The sequence below is a fragment of the Saccostrea cucullata genome, unplaced genomic scaffold, assembly GCF_032062105.1.
Source record: "Saccostrea cucullata isolate Sc308-1 unplaced genomic scaffold, CSIRO_AGI_Scuc_v1 ctg366, whole genome shotgun sequence".
NCBI classification, from domain to species: Eukaryota; Metazoa; Mollusca; class Bivalvia; order Ostreida; family Ostreidae; genus Saccostrea; species Saccostrea cuccullata.
In genome coordinates, this window is record NW_026931480.1 from 383,615 (window position 1) to 408,470 (window position 24,856).

At 33.7% G+C, this 24,856-nt stretch overlaps 3 protein-coding genes across 9 annotated transcripts in view; 1 reads left to right on the plus strand and 2 right to left on the minus strand.

Moving 5' to 3' along the window:
• The window catches only part of LOC134232719 (filamin-A-like), a 43,336-nt gene extending 32,076 nt beyond the window's left edge, over nt 1–11,260 (plus strand). For 4 of the 7 annotated variants that reach the window (XM_062714702.1, XM_062714706.1, XM_062714707.1 and 1 more), the window contains exons 4-18: nt 192–362; nt 1,228–1,257; nt 2,643–2,801; nt 2,996–3,199; nt 3,393–3,545; nt 3,795–3,923; nt 4,207–4,371; nt 4,750–4,851; nt 6,476–6,613; nt 6,828–6,958; nt 7,258–7,546; nt 8,722–8,937; nt 9,321–9,335; nt 10,213–10,404; nt 10,540–11,260. In XM_062714702.1, the coding sequence (XP_062570686.1) occupies nt 192–362; nt 1,228–1,257; nt 2,643–2,801; nt 2,996–3,199; nt 3,393–3,545; nt 3,795–3,923; nt 4,207–4,371; nt 4,750–4,851; nt 6,476–6,613; nt 6,828–6,958; nt 7,258–7,546; nt 8,722–8,937; nt 9,321–9,335; nt 10,213–10,404; nt 10,540–10,727 (2,282 nt within the window). In that variant the 3' untranslated portion in view covers nt 10,728–11,260. The remainder of the gene's footprint in view (nt 1–191; nt 363–1,227; nt 1,258–2,642; nt 2,802–2,995; nt 3,200–3,392; nt 3,546–3,794; nt 3,924–4,206; nt 4,372–4,749; nt 4,852–6,475; nt 6,614–6,827; nt 6,959–7,257; nt 7,547–8,721; nt 8,938–9,320; nt 9,336–10,212; nt 10,405–10,539) is intronic. The other 3 variants (XM_062714703.1, XM_062714704.1, XM_062714705.1) reach the window with 3 other exon arrangements.
• Nucleotides 11,261–12,871: 1,611 nt separating this feature from the next.
• LOC134232740 (inner centromere protein-like) lies at nt 12,872–15,430 on the minus strand. Its single transcript, XM_062714724.1, has 2 exons — nt 15,069–15,430; nt 12,872–13,607 (listed from the first exon to the last, which is right to left on the minus strand). The coding sequence occupies exons 1-2, from the start codon at nt 15,352–15,354 to the stop codon at nt 13,213–13,215; spliced, it is 681 nt and encodes a 226-aa protein (XP_062570708.1). The 5' UTR covers nt 15,355–15,430; the 3' UTR covers nt 12,872–13,212.
• A 2,220-nt stretch (nt 15,431–17,650) lies between these two features.
• On the minus strand, nt 17,651–19,103 carry LOC134232733 (interferon-induced, double-stranded RNA-activated protein kinase-like). Its single transcript, XM_062714719.1, has 2 exons — nt 18,045–19,103; nt 17,651–17,846 (listed from the first exon to the last, which is right to left on the minus strand). Exons 1-2 carry the CDS (start codon nt 19,101–19,103, stop codon nt 17,802–17,804), a joined length of 1,104 nt encoding a protein of 367 aa, XP_062570703.1. The 3' UTR covers nt 17,651–17,801.
• Nucleotides 19,104–24,856: the final 5,753 nt, after the last annotated feature.

The window sequence follows — 24,856 nt, forward strand, 5'->3', positions numbered from 1 at the left end:
TCAATGATTTTCAGAAAAGTTGTCATTTTTTTTTTTTGGTGGCTGTCACCTTTCAAAAACGATTCAAGGTGCCTGCTTTCCATGACCTCGATTTTAGTTACATAATACCAGAACCCTATTTTTGTTAATAAAAGTTCATTTAAAATTGCCGTAGACATTTTGTCTAAGATGTGCTTTTTCTACCTTTGCAGGTAAATTGGACGTTAAGGTGGATGGTCCTACAAAGACAGACATTTCAAGGAAGGATCTTGGAGACAAATGTGACATTTCGTTCCTCCCCATGACCCCTGGTGTCTATAACATCATCATTAAATACAATGGAAAGGAGATGAAAGGATCCCCCTTCGTTTCCAAGGTTTCAGGTAAAGCCAACACCCGCATTCAACCGATGCAGCGATTCCAAAGTGAAGCGCTTGATCTAGACAACACTGCGTTAATACTAATATACATCTCGGCATGGATATGATAAATGGCAGTGCCTTTCAAATGCCAACTGGAAATTCAGTGTCATATGTGTGACAGATAAGCAAAAATTCCTGTACACTCTACCATTTACTCGCATTTTTTCAAACATTAGAACACCAGTATATGTTTTAACTTAAAACTCTGTAGATGGGGAAAAACCTCTGTACAGATTATAGTATTTTGTTTTAAAAACAAACAAATGGTATATCATTTGGGTCCAGGAATGGTGTTGACGTTGTGTTTTTGTTGTGTGTTATTTTTTTCCTTTCCCTACACTGCTTTGGACCAAGATATCAAAAATGTTTGTTTCCTTTTAGTTAAATCGATGTGTTACTTGCACATTAAAGAAAAATAGTTTTGCTTTGCATTTAAATACTACTGTATATCTTCATTATTTCCTCAAGTACAGTGCTTTCTTGCTATCAGTGTTGTTCATTTACATCATTGAAATACACAACTGTACCTGCGAGTCTATAAAGAAAGAGGATAAAATTAGAAATACACATTTCTGAAACTTTTTTTTTAATTTGTTCCGGAAAAAGTCCTGCTTTACGTTTTTCGCCAAAAATAGAGTATCAATTTGCGGAAACCTTAGGTACCAAAATAAAGATTATTAAACAGTACATTTAAAGCAATTAATGGCCATCTGCAAGTTTTTGACATGAATTTGATAGAAAGGAAACAGACCTTTTAACTTTGGTTATTCAAAATATATATTGACCCCATCACATAATGCCATTAAACATGTCTTTTACCCCGTAGTTCATGAAAATGGTATCCCTAAGAAACCTGGTAAGTCAATCATCTCGCTGTAGTCTTAGTTTAGAATCTAGTCATTGCTGTAAATGATCGACTTAGAGATACATGTAATATAAATATCTTGTATCGTACAAACTACATGTAGGTGTCGTTTTATTTTCACGTACCATAACACTCTGAACTTAAGCATCATTACTAATAAAAAGAAATGAAGAAATGCTTCTTTTTTTCAGACAATGTATTCAATATTCAATGTAGAGAATGGCAGATTTCAACTTTTTTAAGTTCTTTGATTTCTTGGGCAGGCGGCAAGCTTTTGTTCCGTTTCTGCGAACGTTGCTATACTATTTGTAGACGTAGTTTAGATAACATTAAGATTTATCAAGCATTATGGTATTATTTTAAGTTATAATTATTTGTAAATTTGAAAAAAAAATATGTGTGTAAATATACAATGTGCAAAGCACTAATTGTGCAACACTTGCAGAGCCTTAAATGCGCTCGCACGTTGATGTCGCGAAGAAAAATGTAATTCTAGGTTCGAAGAAAAAATATTTAAGATACGAAATTATTCTCCATGTAAGTGAGGTAATTGGCTTTTATTCAATCAAAGATTTTAACTTTACATAGATATTGTTCTTTCTCAGGGTTTGCAAAGAGGAGTAATGTAAAAATTCCACTTTGTCTCATCTGCATTAACGTTTCACTCTTTTTTTTCTCTAGAATCTGCACTCATTTCTGCTATTATTATTTTTTTATTTACTAACTCGCTAATTAAGCAGTCAAAGCATGCGATAAAGAGGAGAATGGCCACTTGATCATTTCTTCAGACATTAAGATGTGTTGCATGATACAAAAACGATTCACCCGGGTTTTTATTGCAGCCGACGGTGCCAGAAGCCTTAAGGTATATATATCATTTACAATGTTTCCATGGTATACACATGTACATGTACTATATTGGCTTCATCAAAATAATTCTTGGGAAATAATGACAATTCTTAACAAATTTTGAAGCCCTCCCGCATTTACAGCTTTTAATATGTGCTAATTTAAAGCGTTTCTTGCTGTTTTTTGCAAAATATTTGGGGTTAGATGCATTACGATAAGGTTATCGCAAAAGAATGGGCGTCTCTTCAGCGTAATGCGATGATATCGCATAACATATGGCATGAAATTTCTTTCATCTTTAGCAATTTTTAGTAACAATTATCATCGAACACTGTATTGACGTATAATATTTTTATAAAAATATCTAATGTATTTAAAATATTCAAGAATCTCTATGATTGATTACCAAAGTTACACACAGTAAAACCTTTCTAGGAGTCCTAAAATAGACATCTAATTATAAAGAAGTTGCGTGATTGCTCATACCGATTCCAGTATTTTAAATGTCCATAATTAATGATCCACAGGTGAAGGAAGAAAACGATCCCAGCTTTCCCTCGGAAACAGCGCTGAATATTCCCTCAATGTCTTGGAAACCAACGTTGTTGATCTGGTTGGTTCCATCAAACTGCCATCTGGCGCAATCGAGCCCTGTCTTCTGAAGAAGGATGTCGACGGACATCTTTGTAAGCGCACTTTAATTAAAATTGTAAAACCATCCTTTTTATTACCGGGTATGTTTGCCCATTTGAATTCAATAAAACATTCCTTAAGACGAAAAGAATGGTTACCGGAAATCCCTTTTGCAAAGGGACAAAATCCTTTTGCAAAGGATGTTTTGCAATACATGTTTATATCCAAATCAATAATATTCCTACAGGCGTGGGTTCCTTTGCACCAAAATCTACTGGACTTTATGCCGTGCACATTTCTCGAGAAGAGAAACCTATTAAGGGCAGTCCTTTCCACATCAATGTGGGGGACAAAGAACTGGCCCATGCTGCCAAGGTCAAAGTAACCGGTCCAACAACCAAAGCCAAGGCCAACGAGCCCAACATTCTGGACATCGACTGCAGTGAAGCAGGTAAAACTTCTTGAAATTTATCACTTATATAAATGTCCCATAAAAAAAACAAAATTGGAATTTTTTTTATTTCTTGACTACCTACTTATATATATATATATGTAGTTATTTGACAGTAATGCTCCCCCCCCCCAAAAAAAAAACAATAGATTTGGGAAAGAAATATAATTTTTTGTGTTGTGTCTTCCAACAGGATATGGTGGATTAAGTATAGTAATAGAAGGACCACATCGCTCTGAGATTGAATGCAAACATTACGAAAATAGAAAATACCAGATTTCATACAGCCCTCATGAACCCGGAATCTACATTCTGAACCTTAGATTCGCTGATGATCATCTCCCAGGTAAAAATTCGCTAAAAGACATTGAATGATAAAAAAAAAATATAAAAAATATATAGAGGAACCGTTTCAATTTTCCATTTTATATATAAACGTTAAAGACACTTAGTAGTTTGATTTTGTATGGGTTTTTAAAAAAAACATTCTACTAGCTTGAAAGAGAAATGTATTAAAATTGATGTTCATGTTAAAAAATATTTTTTATAATTTGGAATAAATGAATAATGTATCCTTTTGTCTTGTGATTTTTAGGAAGTCCCTTCCTGTTACAAGTAGAGGGTGAACCATCTGGAAGAATCAGGGAGACTGTTACAAAGACAATGGAACAAGCCGAACCCGTTAAGAAAAATCAAAATTGTGAATTTTACCTTCAAATTCCAGGTTACTAATGAATTATTATCTTCAATAATTTAGGCAGATGTAAATCTTTTGTGCATTTTGCAATTCTGAATTCTTTACAACTAAAAAAGATCTTAAAATCCACATTGTAATTCTATATGATTTCTGTGTAAAAATACATTGTTTAAATAAAACTTGAAAAACTTTCTATAGATTAAAAAGCAATGCAGTTTTTATTTAATTTCATGGACTATTAAAAAAAAAATTATTTTTTAAAAAATAAATAAAGAAAAAAAAATAACACTGCTGTTCATTTTTTCTCTAGGAACAAACCCATTCGATATGGAGGCATCGGTCACAGATCCCGAGGGTTCTACCGAGTTGTGTGAGATCATGGACGAGGAGGATTTCCACTACAGAATGATGTTCACCCCACAGATGGAGGGAACACACACTCTCAGTATCAAACACAAGGGGCTTCATATTTCAGGTACGGTGTAGCACATGCAATAGTATAATTCTCAGTTATCCTTGGACTTTCAGTTATGCATGGCATTTATGACATTACATAATTAGCGCCTAAAATTTACACAGCTTTCATTCAATGTACATGGGATAGAAATTTAAAGTTCGTGATGTAATTAATTTATTAACCAATGAGAATGTATTCGCCATTTGACAGACGCTTATTACGTAGCGCTGAGAATGCCAAGCCTTACTAAGGTTAACTGAGAATTGTACTATTATACACTTATTGATTGGGTATGAGGTCAACATATGATTTGATGGACCTGAAGGTGAAATGTTGCTCAATGCTGCATGAAAATTTTCACTTTTTTTTTACCGAAATACTATCATTGGTTTCCAGGCAGTCCATTCGTTTATTCCGTTGGACAGTTGTCATCTGGAGGTTATCACAAAGTACAAGTTGGAGGACCAGGGGTAGAGAAAGGAGAAGTGGGCTTCAGTAGTAAGTAGCAGTTTCGTTATGAAATGACAATTAAGCTGACAAACTTATTGTTTTAATGATGATTAAATCTAAAAATTACGGAACAAATTTAATATGGAGCTATCTGTTATATATATAATTAGAACCTCCTTTTGAACTATGCCTCTCATATTTCAATCCTTGATTAATTTTTCTGAACTCTTTTTCTGTATTTTCTACTCTTATAGTTTCCACTAACATAAGAAAATAAATCTTGTGTTCAGACATAAGTAAGCATGAAAAAAAATAGTCAAAACTGCACTTTGCCTAGTATGTCCATATTTAATAGGCCTACATATTTTTTATATTTTGTAATTTTTGCAATTATTAAAATATATAAGGTATATATTGGATGATGTATTTTATTTAAAATTGTCTAATATTCCAAGGAAAAAATCGAAAAACAATCCATGCATGTATCCCCCCCCCCCAAAAAAAATTAATTCTGAGTAAAGCTGTAATAATAATATTTTTCCTGTTATCAGGAGAATATATTATTGCCAAATAATTATTTGAAAATCTATGATAAAAATCAGAAATGCATGTAGAAAAATTTTCCCCATGCTAAAATCCTATATTGACAATCACGCAAAACTGGTTTTTTTTCCCCCCTTTTCACTTTTTCTTGCTCAAGAAAAATAACTCGAGCACCATCCAATGTCTTTTCTCCCAGCACTCACATGACTTTAACTGACTGTGTCTTTTTTCAGCGTATTTAACAAGGCTAAGTATAAAGAGTGGTGATGTTTGGAATATAAATATTGTATGACATTGGTTGTGATTTGATGGTTAACAATTCAATGATCAACGTATTAAATTCCGATTTTAATATTTTTGAAAGGATCATTGATGTTGAATTGTTAATCCGTAGTTGGAAATATAGTGATCAGATTGATGAGTAAGTAGTGTTCGTTGTGGTTTATATATGATTTGAAGAATCATCTCTGTCATTCATATTTAAAGCTCAGATTATATCTACAAGAATACTGATAAAGAACAACCATCATTGTTAGCTTTCAAACTTTTTCCTATATATTAATCGAAGAAACTAAGAAAAAGTTTTAACAGTTGTAAAGTTTCACTGAGAGGTCCTTAAAATCGGTTTTGAACTGCTGAGTGTGATATTGGACCTTTCCAGGAGATATTGGACTGCTATGACGTTTTAGCGTTACGGGATCAAGTATGTCATATCAGTTATCGTAAATATGGCAGTCAGCGTGAGATATGTCTAAAGCGATTTATATATCATGTTTTTATCATGATTTTAAATTCACAATCAAACTTGCCATCGCGTAAAAATATATTCAACAATTCACATATGCATCCCACGGTTTGAATGATATACCCTATGTATACATTTTCTAATTTTAACTTACCTGCAAATTAACTGGTTTCACAACTTTGACCCGCATGCTGTTCATCTGATATAGAAAAAAAAATAATTATGTGTTGGTTTGTGACACGATTTGTGTTTGTGATTCTATTCCAGTGTCAGTGATTAGTTTGTTATTTCTAATTCCAGAAAATAAAATTTCACGTGTGGTGTGATTATAACGTACTGTGTATGTACATTTTCGAGCACCCTAACACCTGTTCCTATTTTTAGACGTGTTCAATATTTACACCCGTGAGGCCGGGGCAGGAGAGCTGAGTGTTGCCGTGGAGGGTCCTTCTGATGCCGTCATCAAGTTGGAGGAAAGACCTCACGGTTTCCTTGGTGTGAGTTACAAAGTGAAAGTAGCAGGTACGTTCTATGCAATATCAATATGCCTATGCAATAAAACTACATTGAAGATACATGTACGTTTATTTCTTCATACCTTCTACCTCTGATTGTTTACCTTTGACACCCTTTTGAAGGAGCATAGCTAAACACAACACTTCTTGAAATGTACTGTAAATATACAACTTGTATAAAACTCCACTTTTTAAATAAAAGTTTGTGCTTTTTATGACAGGAATGTACGATATCCACATCAAATTCAATGACGTCCACATCCCTGGATCGCCATTCAGAGTCCATATTTCTCCTGATAGCGGTGTGGCACGAAATGTCACTGTCCACTCACTCAAAGACAGGGGTCTTCAGGTATAATTTTGTAACAAGAAAAGATCTTCCCGTTGTACATGTATTACCTAATTATAGGACTTGGTTATTATATTATTTTCATTCAGTAAGGATTTATTGCGGTTTCGAATAATCAGATATTGCATTCTTTGTTCCAGAGGAACATTTTTTCACCCCCCCCCCCGGGTACATTGCACCTCCCAAATGTTAGCTTTATGTAGTTTTCAGAAACTAAGTTCCGACACTTTCAATCTTTCTCGAAGAGTTATTAGTTCACTTCTCAAAATTGTGATATTTAACGAAAATTAATATCATCACAGGTCGACAAAGCTAGCACATTCACCGTATCCTATAATGGCGCAGCTGGTACCCTGAACGCTTGTGTACGTACTCCCTCGGGAGGTCACGAAGATTGCTTCATTCAGGAAATGGACACTGGACTGTATGGTCTCAGATTTATTCCAAAGGAGAATGGTGTCCATTACTTGGACATCAAGTTGAACGATCACCATATTCCAGACAGTCCGTTTGCCGTCATGGTGGGTTCTATGGCTGCCGATCCCGCCATGGTGCTTGCTCATGGAGATGGATTGGAGCGTGGAACATGTGGTATGTAATTTACAAAGCTTATTTTTCCCGTTAAAAAAATACAGTGTGCCTTAGATAATTCAATCCCCGATATGTCGAATAGTATGGATATATCAAGGTCGGTAGTTGCGCTGTACGAAACGGAAGTGAAGTTATTTGCATCGGGATTGATGTCCAAGCTGCCTTGATTTCTAGAAGCGCTCTTTGCAAGGCAAGGGCGGATTCAGGGAAAACCCCCCTGCTCATTGATTTTTTTTTTTTTTTTTTACAAGTGTCATTTTGTCATTTTGTTGCATTGATAAGACTCTAATAAACATAAACCCTTTGTTTGTACAACTGTGAAATATACATCCACTACGTAACAGGAAATCTCTTTCCGCTTGAACGCACACAATACACAGGTATATAATCAACAGAGAGAGTGCCTCAGACATCGGGTAGTCTGTGCATCTAGAGAAGTCACAAGATCACAGTACAATGTAGTTAGGTACCAACAACAAAAAACTGCATAGTTACGGTGCTGCTCAGTAATATATAAAATGCATGTTTTTTAAACTATGAATAAACTATTATTCAGGGTTTTTTTTTACCGTTTTGAAATTAAATTAATATATTTTTTTTTTACAAGAGTTTAGCAAACCCCTCTATAGTTTTGACAGATTCTCCAGTTTATGTAATTTTTTTCTTCAGTTAAGACAGTTTGAAACTTCATTAATTGTGTTATATTGACAGTATATACTCAAGTAAGTTGAAAAGCACAAGTTAGGGATTCTGAAAAGAATTCAATTTTTATTTTTTTAGTGTTTAAAAATTTGCACATTAGCTGTATCTTGGAAGTCAGCTTGACATAGAACTAAATTAATTGTAGGTGCATTTAAAGTAAACTAAGACAACTTGTGATGCCCTTGTTTTTAAGAAAAATTTCAGATTTATGTTTTTTTAATAAAAGTCTTGTGTTAAAGTTAAATTAAATTGAAAACATTTTATCAAAAATTTTGATGATCTTTAAAAAAGCTACAAAAAGTACCCCTAAAATGCTGGAAAATGCACCATTTAGAACCAAAAGTTAAAAAGAAAGTGAAATCTTATTTTTGATGCCCAGAAAAACGATATATGTATTTTTTCAATAAAATCTTTTTTTTATTTATTGGATCTGTGGGAAAAAGTTAAAAAGAAAGCAATCTTATTTTTGACAGGAACTAAGAACAAGTTTGTTGTCAGAACTGCCGGAGCTGGGTCCAGCTTCTTAGCGATATTTATCGAAGGTCCCTCCAAATGTGCCCTAAGCTGTCGTGAGATAGACGAGGGTTATGAATTCAGCTACACTCCTTTTGCCTCGGGCAATTACCTCATCACTATTAAGTATGGTAACATCAACATTGCTGGCAGTCCATACCAAGCGGAAGTAACAGGTACGCATGTGCACATAAACACTGGGAGCGTTCGAAGAATATTTCTGTCTACATATATTTCTCTTTTTTTCCTCTCTTTTTTCAATTCTTATTCTTATCTCATGTATCGTTTTATTTGCTTGCTGTTTTATAATTACCATATATACGTGTATATATGCGGTGAAAATAACATTTTTTTTACGTATATGTGTATAATTTGTTTCTTAAAATATACGTTGGCTTTCTGTTTCCGTTATTTCAAAGTTTTCTATCTTGTGTTCTATTGAGTGCTTTATTTACTGTTTGTGTTTCAGCTATATACAGTTAATTAAGATCGCTGAGGGAGTTCAATATTGATATTTAGTTTCGATAACAATATTGGTTTTATCTTTTTATGTATACAGCACGTGGCGGTTCAGGTATATAGTAATACCACAACCTCCAGCTTAAAGCTTGCTATATTAGCTGCATTCGTGATAGATTTCAATCATAAAGTATTTAAAAGTTGCTAAAATATCGGCAGTTTGTTAATTTCACGTCTTTTAATAATCACCGAGTAATGGAGATGCTGTTTTTGAAGTATGTTCGCAAACGGTGAGAAATGATGGGAGAAAAGTGATCGACACCGGATAATTGAAATCTATCTCGATAAAAGAGATCGACACAGGATAATTGAAATCTATCTCGATAATTTTGTTGCTTAATAGCGATTGTGTGTTCAATCGTTGCTTTTACAAGAAGATTGATTTGAGTAGTTAGAAACCAAAAAAAAAATATTCATGGTAAATATTTTGTCAAAAAACTTTATTTATAAAGAGCCAATACAAAGTAAATATCATAAACATTTACACCGATTTATGTGGAGTTTATGTATCAAGCTGAAAAGGGAATCCAAAGTTGTCATGTTGCATGTACTACATGTATGTTGTTTCTAGAACTCGATTTCATTGACGGTTGTTGACCGTTTCCTAAGTCCTCAATACTCATTTGTAACATTTCATTGAAATTAAAACAAAATTTCTCTCCCTTTCCTAAGAAATCTTAAAGTTCATTTTAAGATTCATACACAAAGAAAACCCGTGATATGTTATCATTCCTTTAATCAATAGTAGATTTTATCCTTTTCCCACCATTTGAAAGATTGTTTTGCTGTGCGAGTTACCTACCTTTTTTTAATTTCCAAGCAAATAATGAAAAAGAAACTGAAACTGTACAGGCATTGGAAAATATAATGTGATTTTTTTGTAATCATTTCTTTACAGTATATAATAGACATGTATAAATAAATTTCTTTAGGATCTGGAAGAAAGCCTTCTCCTTTGAGTGAAACATCCTCCATGGTCGTGGAGACTGTAGAAAAGAAACCGGGCGCTAAGTCCCTGAGGCGTTTCCGTGGTGACGCCAGTAAGGTGCAGGTCAGAGGGCCTGGCCTCAAGAAAGCCAGAACCAATCAGACCCAGACCTTCAGTATTGATGTCAAGGACGCAGGTTAGGAAACTAAAAGACCTAAAGTTTATGCATTTGTTATCCGGCCATTTAATAATGTAGAAAAGTAAGGAAAAAGTAGGAGATAATAAAAAAAAATAGCAAAACAAACCATCTCAACGTTTTACTTTATTTTAGGTCACGCCATGCTTTGTGTTGGTATGGTAGCTCCCAGCGGTCTTCCGGAACCGGAACTTATGATCAAGAAGAACAATCCAACATCATACACCGTCAGTTACAAAGTAGTAGAGGCCGGGGAACACACACTGTGCATCAGATTTGGTGACGAGGAGGTTCCCGGATCCCCCTTTTCCATTGGAACATAATCAGCCCTCCCAGACATTTTATCAAGTTTTTAATTCCCTTTTTATACGTATTTATCCACAGGATGTGGCAATTGTGTTGATATTTGAAAAGTGTGTATATTATGAATATAAGGACTCCATGTGTTCCGTTACCCAATGAAAACCTTAATTGTGATGTAAAATCGATTAGTTTTAATTAGACAATTAAATTTAGATATTGCAATTAATCCAATAGTTTTTCATCCCACTGTTTTCCCTTTATAACACTGTTGATAAATTATTATTTCTAACCTATTGGCAATCGGAGTCAGTTTGAATATTGTGAGAGTGTATGAACGCTTTTTGTATTTCACATTTGAAATAACTAGTCCAGTGGAGAAGAAAAAAAATGCTCACGAAAAATCAGATCATTTTATTTTAATTACTATCAGGGTTCCTAGGTAGGTAGCATGCCGAGTCTAGATGTTTGTCAATTTAATTTAATTTAATTTATTTAAATCTTGTTCTTCCTTCTGACATCCGGCTAGGATTGTTTCAATAAACTGAAGATGTCATGTTTGTTTCTTGTTATTTATTTGCCATTCAAACTCGGGAATTGAAGAAAACGGAGAATTTCTTAACCTATTTACTACTTACTTACAAGATGGGGCTTTCGGATTTCAAGCACCTATGTACATTACCTATGACAAGACCTTTCCAAATATACTACGACTAGACACTTTTTGGTTTCTGATCTATATTTTAGTGTCATTGAAAACTAGACATTTATGACTGGGTTTGAACTCAAGACACTAGTATGTTTTGTCTGACCCAAAACCAAAGTGTTTCCTTTGGACGAAGGCTAACAGTTTGGTTAGAGGGCCGACAACACATTTTACCCGAGAACACGGAAAAAAATTGTTATTATAGCTTTATTTTTTTTTTAATTTTTTTTTTTTACATGCATGTGTCTTGTACGGTCTTCCGTTATGTAAACTGAGATTAATTCTTCGATGTCTCTGTGGTATTCGAGAAGAAATTTTTTGAAAGATTTTCCCTATATTATTCATTCCCTATTGTGAGCGCGCTGATTGGCGCTTTTCGATTAGTTATCGCGGGCAAAGAATTAGATTTGCTAAATCTCTGTTTCTAAAATTACATCGAAAAAAAATGCCGCAATGCTTTTATGGAAAATGAGACATAATCATAACCAAGGATTCGGGAGAATAGTTTTTGTCCTGTCCGTCCATCTGTCTGTTTGCAAAAACGTTAATCTTGCACATATTTGACTAGGTGGGTTTTGGCATTTATCTTTAATGGGTGTATTTCTTGTGACAAGACCTTTCTTTGGGTATACAAGTACCACCAAATTTGACCTATTGGCCTTGAACTTGGAGTTTGACCCATGCACTTTTACAAAAAAAAATACCAAAGTTTAACCTTGGCCATATCTTTTGAAAAGTTGGTGCTAGGGCTTTCATACTTCACATGTGTATTTAATATAATAACACCTTTCAATTGGTGTAAATATTCTTGGCCTTGATTTTAGGGTTTGACCAACTTTGTAAAAAAAACTTTAATCTTGGCCATAACTTTTGAATAGTTTGTACTAGAGCTTTCATATTTCACAGGCACAATGTATACTAGTATTCCTTGTGGAAAGACCTTCCCTTAGATACCAACAATTTTGACCTTGACCTTGAAGTTTGACTTGCATTTGAGAAACTTCAACCTTGCCATAAATGATAAGCTGCCATTTAGGGGCATCAGTGTTTCACAAAATACATCTTGTTTTTCAATTGAAGTCCCTTATCGAATATTTCAACATTTGATTAGAAGTCCCAGTGACCATTTGTATTATGGATAACTTGAACAACTAATTATTCATGGATTCTTTTTATTAAATAATCTAAATAATAAAAAAGTTCGTTTCATTTAAAATGACATAGTAGAGATACATGCCAGGGAAAAAGTTTTTCATTACAAAAAAACTACACTTTATGGATGTTTAAAAAGTAGTTTGAAATAATTCGTTGGAAGATTATATGAACTTAAAGAATGGAGGCGTACAAGGCGAGGACAATCCCCCGCTCCGAGAACAGACAATTTTCAATTCTTAAAGTTATATTTTTCCAAATTATATGGCCTGTATCATCTTTTACACATTTAATTCTGTATTTCATTGTTTTAGTATTTTATTAAATTATTTTTCACGCATGTTTTTAAGATATGTGAAAACAAAAAAGAAAAAGAAAAGAAAAGACAATTTGTCTCAGAGCGGGGGTTTGTTTACGCTTTGTACGCCCTCTTTCTTTCATATTTGATTTGTATATACGCCGAGATCTAAAACAATATACGTATATTCATTAACCAAATAAACAAATTATTAATTATATGATTTTTAAATTAACAGAATGTATCACATTTATTTTCATTACGTTGCATAAAACACTAACATTGGTCGGCATCTGCTGAGAGAGGCATATTTTGGCACCAAGGACATGACTTAAATACACAGTACCTGTGACTACGGAAATTCGTTTTTATTATCTGTGCGTTCTTTGGATAATTGGCGGTCTTCATACAACTTCTGTCTGTATCGCAATATCTCCTCCCGTCGAAATACGGCAGGCACTGGTACCTCATTTTGCTTCAGTTTTTGGAGTCTCTCTTCGTCTTCCACGATCTTAGTTGCTGTTTTTTCTCGGAAATCTTGATCCATTGTTTCTTTTCGACACCTCACTTTTTCAAGTCGTTCCTCTGCAGCTTTTAATCTTTCTTTCTGTTTAGCAAGTCTCCTTTTTCTTTTTTCTTCAGCACGGGTTATTTTATCTTCCGATTTCTTACGTAGATTTTCAATAATCGTTTCTCGTTTTGTTTTAGCCTTTTCGTATTTTTCTTGGTATTTCCTACTCATCTCTCCTACATTTGAGAATGAAAAAATACAGAATTTAAAAATATATCCGTGTCGATACACTTGTATAAACAAGCTAGAGTATTACATTTCCGCACATTTTTAGAAAAAAAAAATACGTTTCCGCAAAAGTTTTATCACGTTTCTTTGAAATAATATACAGTTATTATTGTACATAAGCATTATTTCCACAATTTTCCGAAACTCAGTAGACTTTCATAATTTTAATCCCCACCCATAATATTTGTGTTCCTGTCTTTGTACTGTTGCAATAACATCAACAACAGATACTTCAAAATCAGCTCGTGATTACTGGCAATAATAGAAACAAAACGGAACAAACTTGACTTTCTGTATAAAGCAGAATACACGAAACTAACAAGACTAGATTTGAAGGGCTGTCGAGTTTAAGTTTTGGACATACATGTACATGAAACATGTTCTGACACAAAATCCTCCATATTCGTAGGTGATTGCATACCCCCTTTTTTCAAAATTAACTCTTTCTTCTTTTTAAAAGCGTTCATTGAAAGGCAGCCACTCTCCCTCCACTTACTATTTGTTTAAGTGAAGTTTAATTATAAAATTCTAGTAAACCAACCCCTCATCCTTAAATAAAGCGAGTACTTGTGTTTCCTTTTATTTCGGTTTACCTTACCCACCCCACCCCCCTAAATGCACTATGCGCTTGAATTTTTTTTTTGTATCTGACAAACATTATGAATCAATATTGTAATTAATTTTTTTAATCATTATTCAATATTGTAATTACATATTTTAATCATTATTTTAAAAAATATGTATTTTTACTGAATCGAGACTTTTTGTGCAAAATGTAATATCAATTGGAAGAAAAGTTGGGTGCCAAAATAATCTAAATATCAACAATATAATAAATTCATTAACGAATTAATAATAAAAGAAAACTAAAAAAAATCGGTAATAAAATAATTTTTATTCTTCGGAGTTAAGAAATTATATCTTTATAAATTCAGAATGAATTTGTACTTGAGATTGTAAAATGAACAAGGTCCCCGGGGATTATAAAAAGTTTTTTTTTTTCAAAAGACTTTTTTAAGGATAGGAGGAAGCAAAATACTATGTAATTTATATAAAGTGTATCGTGTAGCTCGTCAACGAACTAAACCGACTAACTGTATTAACAAAAAGAAAAAGGAGTACAAAAATTGACATTATTATTTATATATGTTATATTTTTAATGAAATTCAAAAAAAAAATTGAAACCAAATATTAAAATCTGTTGAACTATTCATATAATAATCAGTACTTAGATAGGGCAAATTGGTTTAAAGAAAAAAATGCCAGAATAGCGAAATGAGATTGACCTTTGTGCACTTGCAACGAACATGTCGATTTTGCGGGACATAGATCTATGCTAAGGAGTCCTAGGCATATGTATTTTTTTTTCAAATGAATTCCCGAAGTTTCCATTGGGGTTTGAACAAACCTTTTTCGTTCAGCTGATCCTGATGTAAAATGTCCGCCTGTAACATCTTTTCATCATGATTTAACTTGAACGTAGGCTCATCTTGTTGATTCTTTTCCGAATTTTCTCGTATCTTGGATTTTGACTTCTTCTTCTTCCTTTTTTTGTACCTGTTTCCCTTGTCAAATTGATCATTAACTGGGATGTAAAACGCAACAGGTCGAAAATTAAAGTTTACAGACTCAGTGTCTTCTTCAGGATCTGTTTTTACGTCGTCTTCGTTACTTTTTTCCAGTGGACTGACCATCTTTCTTGCGAGTTCGCCACAGCGTCATTGACAACGGAAGATGTATTGTTTATTATGACGTCATAAAAGAATCCTGAAGAGTTCCATTACAAAACATCCTAAAGGATACATGTAGGCTATTTTAGCATAGGGGTCGGAACCGGGGGGGTGTAGGGGGGTCATAGCCCCCCTTTTTTTGCAAATATATACTTAATATAGGCATTGAAAATTCGGTTAACCTTTTTGTTGGTTTAGCCCCCCACTTTCAATTAGCCCCCTCTTCTTTTTCAAATTGCTTCCGACGCCTATGTTTAGAATCAGGCTCCAGGGCCATAAAACTGAGATAAGCTCACTTTTGATCTAAGTCTCGCTTTTCCACCTAGACTATTAGGACTAATCCTTTTTGAAAAAAGTGAGACTGAGATTTTAAATAAAAAGCTCTTAATTCTTCTTTGTGTTTATTTTTTTTTTTCAGTTTATTTGATATTTGTTTGTCAGTTGGAGACGGACAGTCGTGCCGTCACGATCAAACTGCAGTCGGAAAGACATACGTAATAAATCAAGAAAATATTCTTAGTTGGGACTGCCGGGTTGTATTGGACATCTTTATTTCTGCTTATAATGTAAAACGATTTGCCATTTATATCAAACGGAAGCATTGGGATAATCAAAAAACGGAAATGCGTTTCTTGCTTTGAATCGACAATCATATTGTAAGGTACTTTTGAAATAAACAATGAAGGTGAATATAATTATTTCTTTTTCTTCTTTTGTGCAAAAAAAACGTTTGACACTCACCCACCCACACCCCCGTCCCACCCCCTTAGTTAACTATAAATCAGGTCATGAGTTCGAACCATGCCAGAGCTTACATAAATTTCACCTTTCCAGACAAAATAATAAAAGAAATTATGGATATTTATTGAAAATATGACAACAACACTGCTGATACATATCAAGCAAAGTAATGAAGATAAAATGTGCTAAGGCTGATATTTAATTTCACACAATCAGTTATTAAACTAAAGCTGTTACAGTAACAATTTTAACACTGCAGGTCTCAAATTGTTCAAAATATGACCTCATCAATAAAAGAATTGAGCACTTCTTGCCTAATGCATGCATTGGGTACACAATTCAGCAGATGTGATGCAAAACATACCCCCTCCAAAAAAAACAACATACTGGTTGTTCAAGAGATCATAATGAATACATGTATTAATTAAGAATATCAAATGAACTTTATATATGATCTGAGAAAAATGCTTTTATGACTGTCTGTTTGATATGAATTAATGTAATATATATCCTTGAATTAGTGCATAGAAAAAGTAATAAAAATAAATTTCTAAAATTGCTTTTAAATTAATATGATATATAATACATTTTTTTTTTAATTATAGTTTTGTATATTCCTTTGTAAGTTAATGGATTTTTTTTTTTGTTAAAATTATTACCTTAATATACTGATAGTATATTGACTTTGTTGTTCTTGTGAAGATTTTTCCTATGTACTCCTACGTAATAACCTTGATCACCCATTGTGGCCCCATTCTACACCCGAGGGTCATGATTCGAACAAACTTAATCTACATATATACAAAAAGGGCGGGGAGTTGATAATTAATCATACATATTAATTTATTTTGTTACTTAAATCTCCACTACCCAAGGATGCTTCCATGTAAATAATTTTGAAAAATCACGCCTCAAGAAGAAGAATTTCAAAGATTTTTTCTTTGTAATCCTTCTTAAAACTTTGAACACCCATAAAACTTGAATTTCCTTCACCCAAGGATACTTTGCGGCAAGTTTGATTGAAATTGGCCCACTGTTTCTTGAGAAAAAGATGAAGATGTGAAAAGTTTACGCCAACGACGACCGACAACGGACAAATTTAGATCAGAAAAGGCTCACTTAATTGAGCCTTTGGCACAGGTGAGCTAAAAACAAATTGATAATCTTCAAGTACTTATGATAGTGGTATATATTCCATATAGACAAAAAGACTGTAGTCTACACATCATTTTCTCAGGAATAAAAATTTTGTTGAATAAAGGGGCGGGGGATAGCAATCCACACTTATATACCTATCCGATTATGTTTACACACTTCGGACTCTACACATTCATTCGATAGAATTTTTTATCCGATTACTAGTATGTGTTACAATTTTGATATATATAGTAAAGGAAACAAAACTAGGCTTTTTCTCGGAATATTGCAACTTGCATACGTCATGTGACGTCAGAGTCTAAACGCACCGAATGTTGCGGTTTGACGAGCCCGATCTAAATCAAAACAATTGAAGAGCCAAAGTTCAAGCGTTATTAGTGTTTTAAGTCTGTATCAGAAAATTTCATCGAAAGCAAAAGGAAGCCATCATAAGTACAGGAAACAAAATTAATAACTTAAATAATATTTGTTGATCAACGACTTTGCCTTAGTTATGACTGCAGATTGCCTGATCACTGTTGATCCTTCTTTAACTTTGTGGAGAGCTCCTCAATTTCCTAAAACAGCAATAATTGTAAAAACGTTATTGCTAAACTGTTTGTTTAATAGATATACAAGTAACAATCTTGTGAAAAGAAATGCTATCTTTAAACAACTGTCAGAGTAAAACATTTTTTTTCTTCATAAAGAGATATAGTTAGACATAGAATAATAAGGGAATAATTCAACAATTTAATTTAATGCAAAAGAATTACCTCAGATGTAACTTCAGTCAACAATATCTTTGCCCTTTCCAGATCTATGCGAGATGTTGCCTCATGTTTAAGTAAACCCTGTATGGTCTCTCCGATCTTTTCTGGAATGTGTTTCAAAACTTCTAAATGAGCTTTGTTGTTCTCATTATCAATGATTTCATCGTGAATCTTGGATTTTGCGGTCTCTAACTGTTTGAAACTCTCAATTAGCTTTTCAATCTCCATCGCTGTTTTGATATTCAAAAAGAGTTCAAAGAAAACGACACCTAAGCTGAAATAATCGACTCTTTTATCGTACGTGCCGTTCAATTTCATTTCAGGTGCTTGGTACAAAGGTGTTCCACAGTTTCCAGATAATGTTTTCTTACCAGATGAATGTTCATCGTCATCTAAAATAATTTCAAAGAAGCGTGACAATCCAAAATCCCCAATTTTCGCCTCTCCATTGGTGCCAATGAGAACATTACTTGGTTTCAGATCCCGATGAATAATATTTTGAGCATGAATTGCTTGTAAACCATCCAAAATATTTAAAGAAATCATCTTTTTATCGAATTTTTCTCCACTCAGCAAAAGCGATTTCAGATTTTGTGTGCAAAGCTCCGTAACTATAATGAGACAAGTGTCTTTTGAAATACACGAAATTGCTTCATCATCTTCTTCTTTTTCAAACTCAACACCCCCATCATCATCGACCGTGCCATCACTTTCTTCGTATTCTGCTAAGAAACAATCATAAAAACGGACTATGTTGTCATGCTTTAATGTCTCAAGACTCTCTACTTCTCGGATGGCTTTTTCATAGTTCTTGTTATGAACAGGTATTGCTTTCAGTGCACGCTTTCCTCCTCCTACTTTGAGTTTGGCACTATAAACTATACCGAACCCCCCTCCATCTAGTATTTCAATATCCTGATATTTCCTTGTAATAATAGGATCTTTCAAGCAATTACGAATGCACTGTAAGTCTAGAGATCCAGTGGAACTGTCTGTTCCATTTCCCAATCCGCTGTCCACAGCCAAAAAAGACGCTGCAGATAAGGATGATTTGAAGGACATCTGCAAATAATGATGTTAATAAACTTCACCGATAATTTTAAAAGTTTTTTTTTTCAATGGAAAATACTTATAACTAGAGGCCCATGGGTCACATCACGCACCTGAGTAGTTTTGACCATGCTATTCTTTACCAGTTTTCCCTCTTGCAATACCCTAACCTACCCCACAGGTCATAATCTGCCCTTACCAAAGTAAAATTATTGCAGCAATATTGCCGCTATATTGCGGCAACATTGCAGCAACACATTTTTGTCACCAGAAACAAGCTTTTTGGGTCACAACTTCTGGTGACATTCTGGCAATACTGCCTGAAAAAAAAACTTTCTGGCAGTATTGCCAGAATGTCGCCAGAAGATCTAGGATTACCCATTAGGCATTTGTGAGCATGCTCAGTCATTTACTTCCTCTTTTTAAATAAAATGGAGGGAATTCAAAGGCAAGCATGTTTTGCTTCATTATTGAATGGTATCAAGTTAATTGGAGTTGTTACTTGTGTACAATAGGATTAGACATGATGACTATTAAGACTGAATAATGTGGAATAGCCAGAAAAAAAGAATTTCAGCAGTTTCCATGGCATGGCCTTTTGAAAAAATAATAGGAATGTCTAATCTGTTTTCATGGTATATATATCAGACTTGGTAAGTCAAAACCATATTCTTTTTTAGATGAATGATTTTATGGAGTTAAAATAGGAAAAAATTTTATGCATTTCAACTAGTGCTTGTGATGCATGTATACTTGTATGTCTATATATACCATTATTGCAGGAGAAGATGAATGCATGTTATCAATTAAATGCATGCGCATATATGATTAATTTATTGCATAAATTTGAATACCTGCAAGAAAATAATGATTCTATATATATGTTGGAAATTACAAACAAGCTATGTATTATACATTACACTGATTGGCATTAGGGAATATGTGATGGTCAGCTAATTATAAGGTTATCTGAAAATTAATGCAGAGTTGCTGGACATTTTTACAGTGGCATATTAATATTTTTTATACACACATTTTTTATGTGCCCGGATTGATAGATTAGGGCGCATATTGTTTTTGTCCAATCTGTTTGTAAACTTTAACCTTTGCCATATGTGATAAATTTTGAACCAATGAGATATAAAGACTTCATATTTGGTATGCATACTCCACTTATTAAGTCCTTTCAAATTACACCAAGGTCAATGACCTGGTGACCTTAACTGTGACCTATATGCTAAAAATAGTTTTTATTGAGTATTTGCCATAAATTAAGAACTTAGTATATGCATACTCAACTAATTTGGGTCTTTAAAATGACACCAAGGTCTTAGACCTTGTAACCTTTGCTGTGAGCCATATGCTTAGAATAGATTTTTTGAACATTCGACATAACTTTTGAACCATGAAAGATGGCAGCTTCATATTTAGTATCCATTCTCCACTATTTATGTCTTTCAAATGACATCAAGGTCAATGACCTTGTGACCTTTTTTGTGATCTATATGCTAAAAATAGCCTTTATAAAACCCCACCATAAATTTTGAACCATAAGAGATAGAGACTTCATATTTAGTGTGCATATTTCACTAATTAATTATAAGTTCTTTCAAATGACACCAAGATCAATGACCTTGTGACTTTGACTGTGACCTATATGCTAAAAATGGTTTTTCAAACTTTGTTGCCATTGGGGGCATAAAGTGTTTCAAAACACATCTTTTTTCAACAAAATTTTTCTATCTTATCAAAGAATAGCATAAGCTTAAGTAGCTATTTCTTACTGACTCTGTAGCTTACTATGCTCTTGATTCTTATGTTCCTCAGCACAGTTTGTTAATTGTTAGATTGATAGATCATTATTTCTATTAAATACCAATTTATATCTAATTTACATACGAAAAACGATATTGCCGCAATATTGCGGCAATAATGCCGGAAGATGTTGCCAGAAGATCAATATTTTGGTCATGATTTGCAGCAATATTGCTGCAACCCCTTTCTGGCAATATTGCCGCAAAACTAATTAACATACGAAAAACGATATAGTCGCAATATTGCGGCAATAATGCCGGAAGATGTTGCCAGAAGATCAATATTTTGATCATGATTTGCAGCAATATTGCCGCAACCCCTTTCTGGCAATATTGCCGCAAAACTAATTTACATACATTGTACGAAAAACGATATAGCCGCAATATTGCGGCAATGTATTGCCAGAATGTTGCTGCAACATTGCGGCAATAAAGCCAGAAGATGTTGCCAGAAGGTCAATATTTTGGTAAGGGTGGACAATTTGATATACACCATCCCAGGATATATCCACATAAGTTTCAGCTTTTCTGACCCAGAGGTTCTGGAAAGGAACATTTTTAAAGATTTTTTTCTGTATATTTCAATATAAAACTTTGATTCCTAATGTGGCCCCGCCCTATCCCCGGGGTCATGATATGAACATTTTAGAATCTGCACAAGCCCTGTTTGCTTACCCATAGGTTCTTGAGAAGAAGATTTTTAAAGATTTTTTCTATATAATTCAATGTAAAAATTAGATTCCCTATTGTGGCCCCTCCCTAGCCCCGGAGGTCATGATTTGACAAATTTAGAATCTCCACTGTCCCAGGATGCTTCCCATTAAATTCAGCTTTTCTGGCAAAGACGTTCTTGAGAAGAAGATTTTTAAAGACTTTTTTCCCTATATAATCCAATGTAAAACTTGGATTCAATATTGTGGCCCCATGCAATTCCATGATCATGATCTTAAAAAATTAAAATATGCACTATCCCAGGACGCTTCAACATAAGTTTCAGTTTTTCAGGCCATGTAGTTCTTGACAAGAAGATTTTAAAAGTTTTTATCTATATTTTTGAATAAATGTAAAACTTGAATTCCGTATTGTGGCCCCTCCATACCCCCGGGGGTCATGATTTGAACAATTTAGAATCTACACTAGGTTTTAACTACTTCGAAATGAAAAAAGATATGTATTATATTTTCTTGTGAAAATGCTATTGCAATATATAATTCGAAATAATAAAAAAAAGAGAGAGAAAATATTAACTTCTAATCTGTGTATGCACCTTTAAGAATTTTCATTAATTAAATTAAATTTTACTCTTACCTTGCAAATTTTACTACAGAGTACAGGCTGTCACTTACTGCCTACAGCAGCATATATTCGTGGACAAATACAAATCGAAAGTAAATCTTCACTTCCTCTTTCCTAAAATGCAATCGGAAATCCTCACCGACTCTGCAATTTTATTTCTAGTAAAATCAGACCCCCTGATCTGCTCACACAGATCGCTGTAGCGATCTATGTGAGCCGATCAAGGGATCTGATTTTAATTAGATTGGTCATGTCTTTTTAACAGTAAATACCAGGACTTTTATATTTCATATATGTATTCTTTGTGGAAAGACCTTTCATTGCATACCAAGAACGTTGATCATGATCATTTGACCTTGGAGTCTGACCTACCTTTAGAAAGGAAAACTTGACCATAACTTTTAAAAGGTTAGGGATAATGCTTTCGTACTTTACGTATTTAATCTTTGAGACAAGACCTTTCATTTAATATCAAGAACTTGACCCTTTGACCTTAGAGTTTGACCTACTATTTAAAAATTTCAACCTTGGTCATAACTTTGAACTGTTAGAACTAGGGCTTCCATATTGCCCTAACACCTGAACCCCTGTCGAAGGCCATAAAATTAACAATTTTGGAAGAGGCAGCCTTAATTATTCATCATACTTATGTACTAAGACTTACTATGTACTTGGTTAGTTTGTTTAACATCAAGGAGAAGAGAAGATTTTCAGAAAAAAACCCCCAAAAAACGCATTTTCACTATATAATCTATATAACCCTGTTCCTCCTGGACATAAATAACCTAACCAAGTACATATCTGTGTTGAATAAGGCTGCCTCTTCGTATTTTGTGAATTTCATGGCCTCAGGGTCAATTGTTCTAGGGCCAACACAGATTTACTTGTGTTTTACCTGTATTTTTTCAAATTGTTGGCTAAGTGGGAAGACACCTCCAGGGTTATAAAGAAGAAGATTTTTAAATAAATAATGCATTTTCACTGTATAATCTATATAGCCCCGCCCTAGTACTAGAACCCCCTGACCCAGGGGCCATGAATTTCACAATTTTGATAGAGGAACATTCATGTCAACAGTATGACTGCTTGATGTCCAGGAGTAAAGAAGATTTTTAAAGATTGCATTAATTTTAGTGATTTTGGCCCAACCCCACCACAAACCCGGGGGGGGGGGGCAGGGACCATGAAATTAAAAAAAAAATTCCCTTCACCAATTGATGCTTTCTGCCAAATTTGGCTGAAATTGGTTCAGCGGTTGCAGAGAAGAAGCTGAAAATGTTCAAATGTTAACGCACGACGACGAAAACGGATAGCAATAGGTCATGTCCTGAAAATGAAAAAAAAGTTAATTCAGAGAATCATCGACCCCCGCTTAAGGAAAAATGAAAAGCATGTTCGGTTCTAAAAAAAAAAGGGGGGGGGGGGGTTCAAAGGGTGCCACTTTTAAGAAGGACGGGCCTAGGGAGTTATGGTATAAAATCCAATTGCAAAAACTCAAAAGCGTCTTGAGGTATCTCCCGGAAATAAAAATGTTGAAACATACAGAATATTTGAATTTATGATCTTGACCTTTGACCTTTTGACCTCAGAATTAATTGGGATCTTCCTTAGGTCATGGGTATGAGGCGCCGTTTTAATATTTTTGAGGTATTTTCTGATATCAAAAAATGAATTCTTGATATCAAAAATTCGATTTTTTGATATCAAAAATAATTCTTGACATCAAATAATAGATTTTTTTTAAAAATCAGAAAATCGTTTTCTGATATCAAAAATTCGGATTCTTTCTTTCTTTCGAAACCGAAATAAATATCCCCAACCTTCAGAGGGGGGTGATATAATGAATTTTAAAAAAATTGTCAATTTTGACATATTCTAAATGAGCTTCCGTAGATGGCGAATATGAAGTTTTCAGGTGAATTTAATGGCATACGTGTTATACTAACAAGCTTTCTTTAAAAAAAAAAATAGGTGGTTTTATATTTAAGGCTACAAATTCTACATGAAAACAGACTGAAGTTATATATTTTTTTAAATACCAAACTTGATTTTAAAAATATTTACGAAAATATCTTACAAGTGCAAGGACTATCAATTTAATTAGGAAGGAAAACAAAACTAGCGTTGTTTTGAGTAATAATAATATCATGAATAAATGTAACATGTCATGTTTAGTAAAGCTATAATGTAAAACGAACTTGAAAAAAATTATATTATGCTTTATGCCAAATTTGGCTGAAATTTTTCAGAAGAATGAAAATGTTCAAATGTTAATGTTGTTTTCATGTGACCTGAAAATGAAAAAAAGTTAATTCAGAGAATCATCGACCCCCGCTTAAGGAAAAATGAAAAGCATGTTCGGTTCTAAAAAAAAAGGGGGGATGGGGGGTGCTTCAAAGGGTGCCACTTTTAAGAAGGACGGGCCTAGGGAGTTATGGTATAAAATCCAATTGCAAAAATCAAAATCTCGTTTTTACAGAATATTTGAATTTATAATATCTCGAATTTTCTTCCTTAGGTCATGGGTATGAGGCGCCGTTTTAATATTTTTGAATAAGTCGTTTCAAAAATTCGATTTTTTGATATCACATCAAATAATAGATTTTTTTTAAAAATCAGAAAATCGTTTTCATATCAAAAATATCTCGTTTTCAA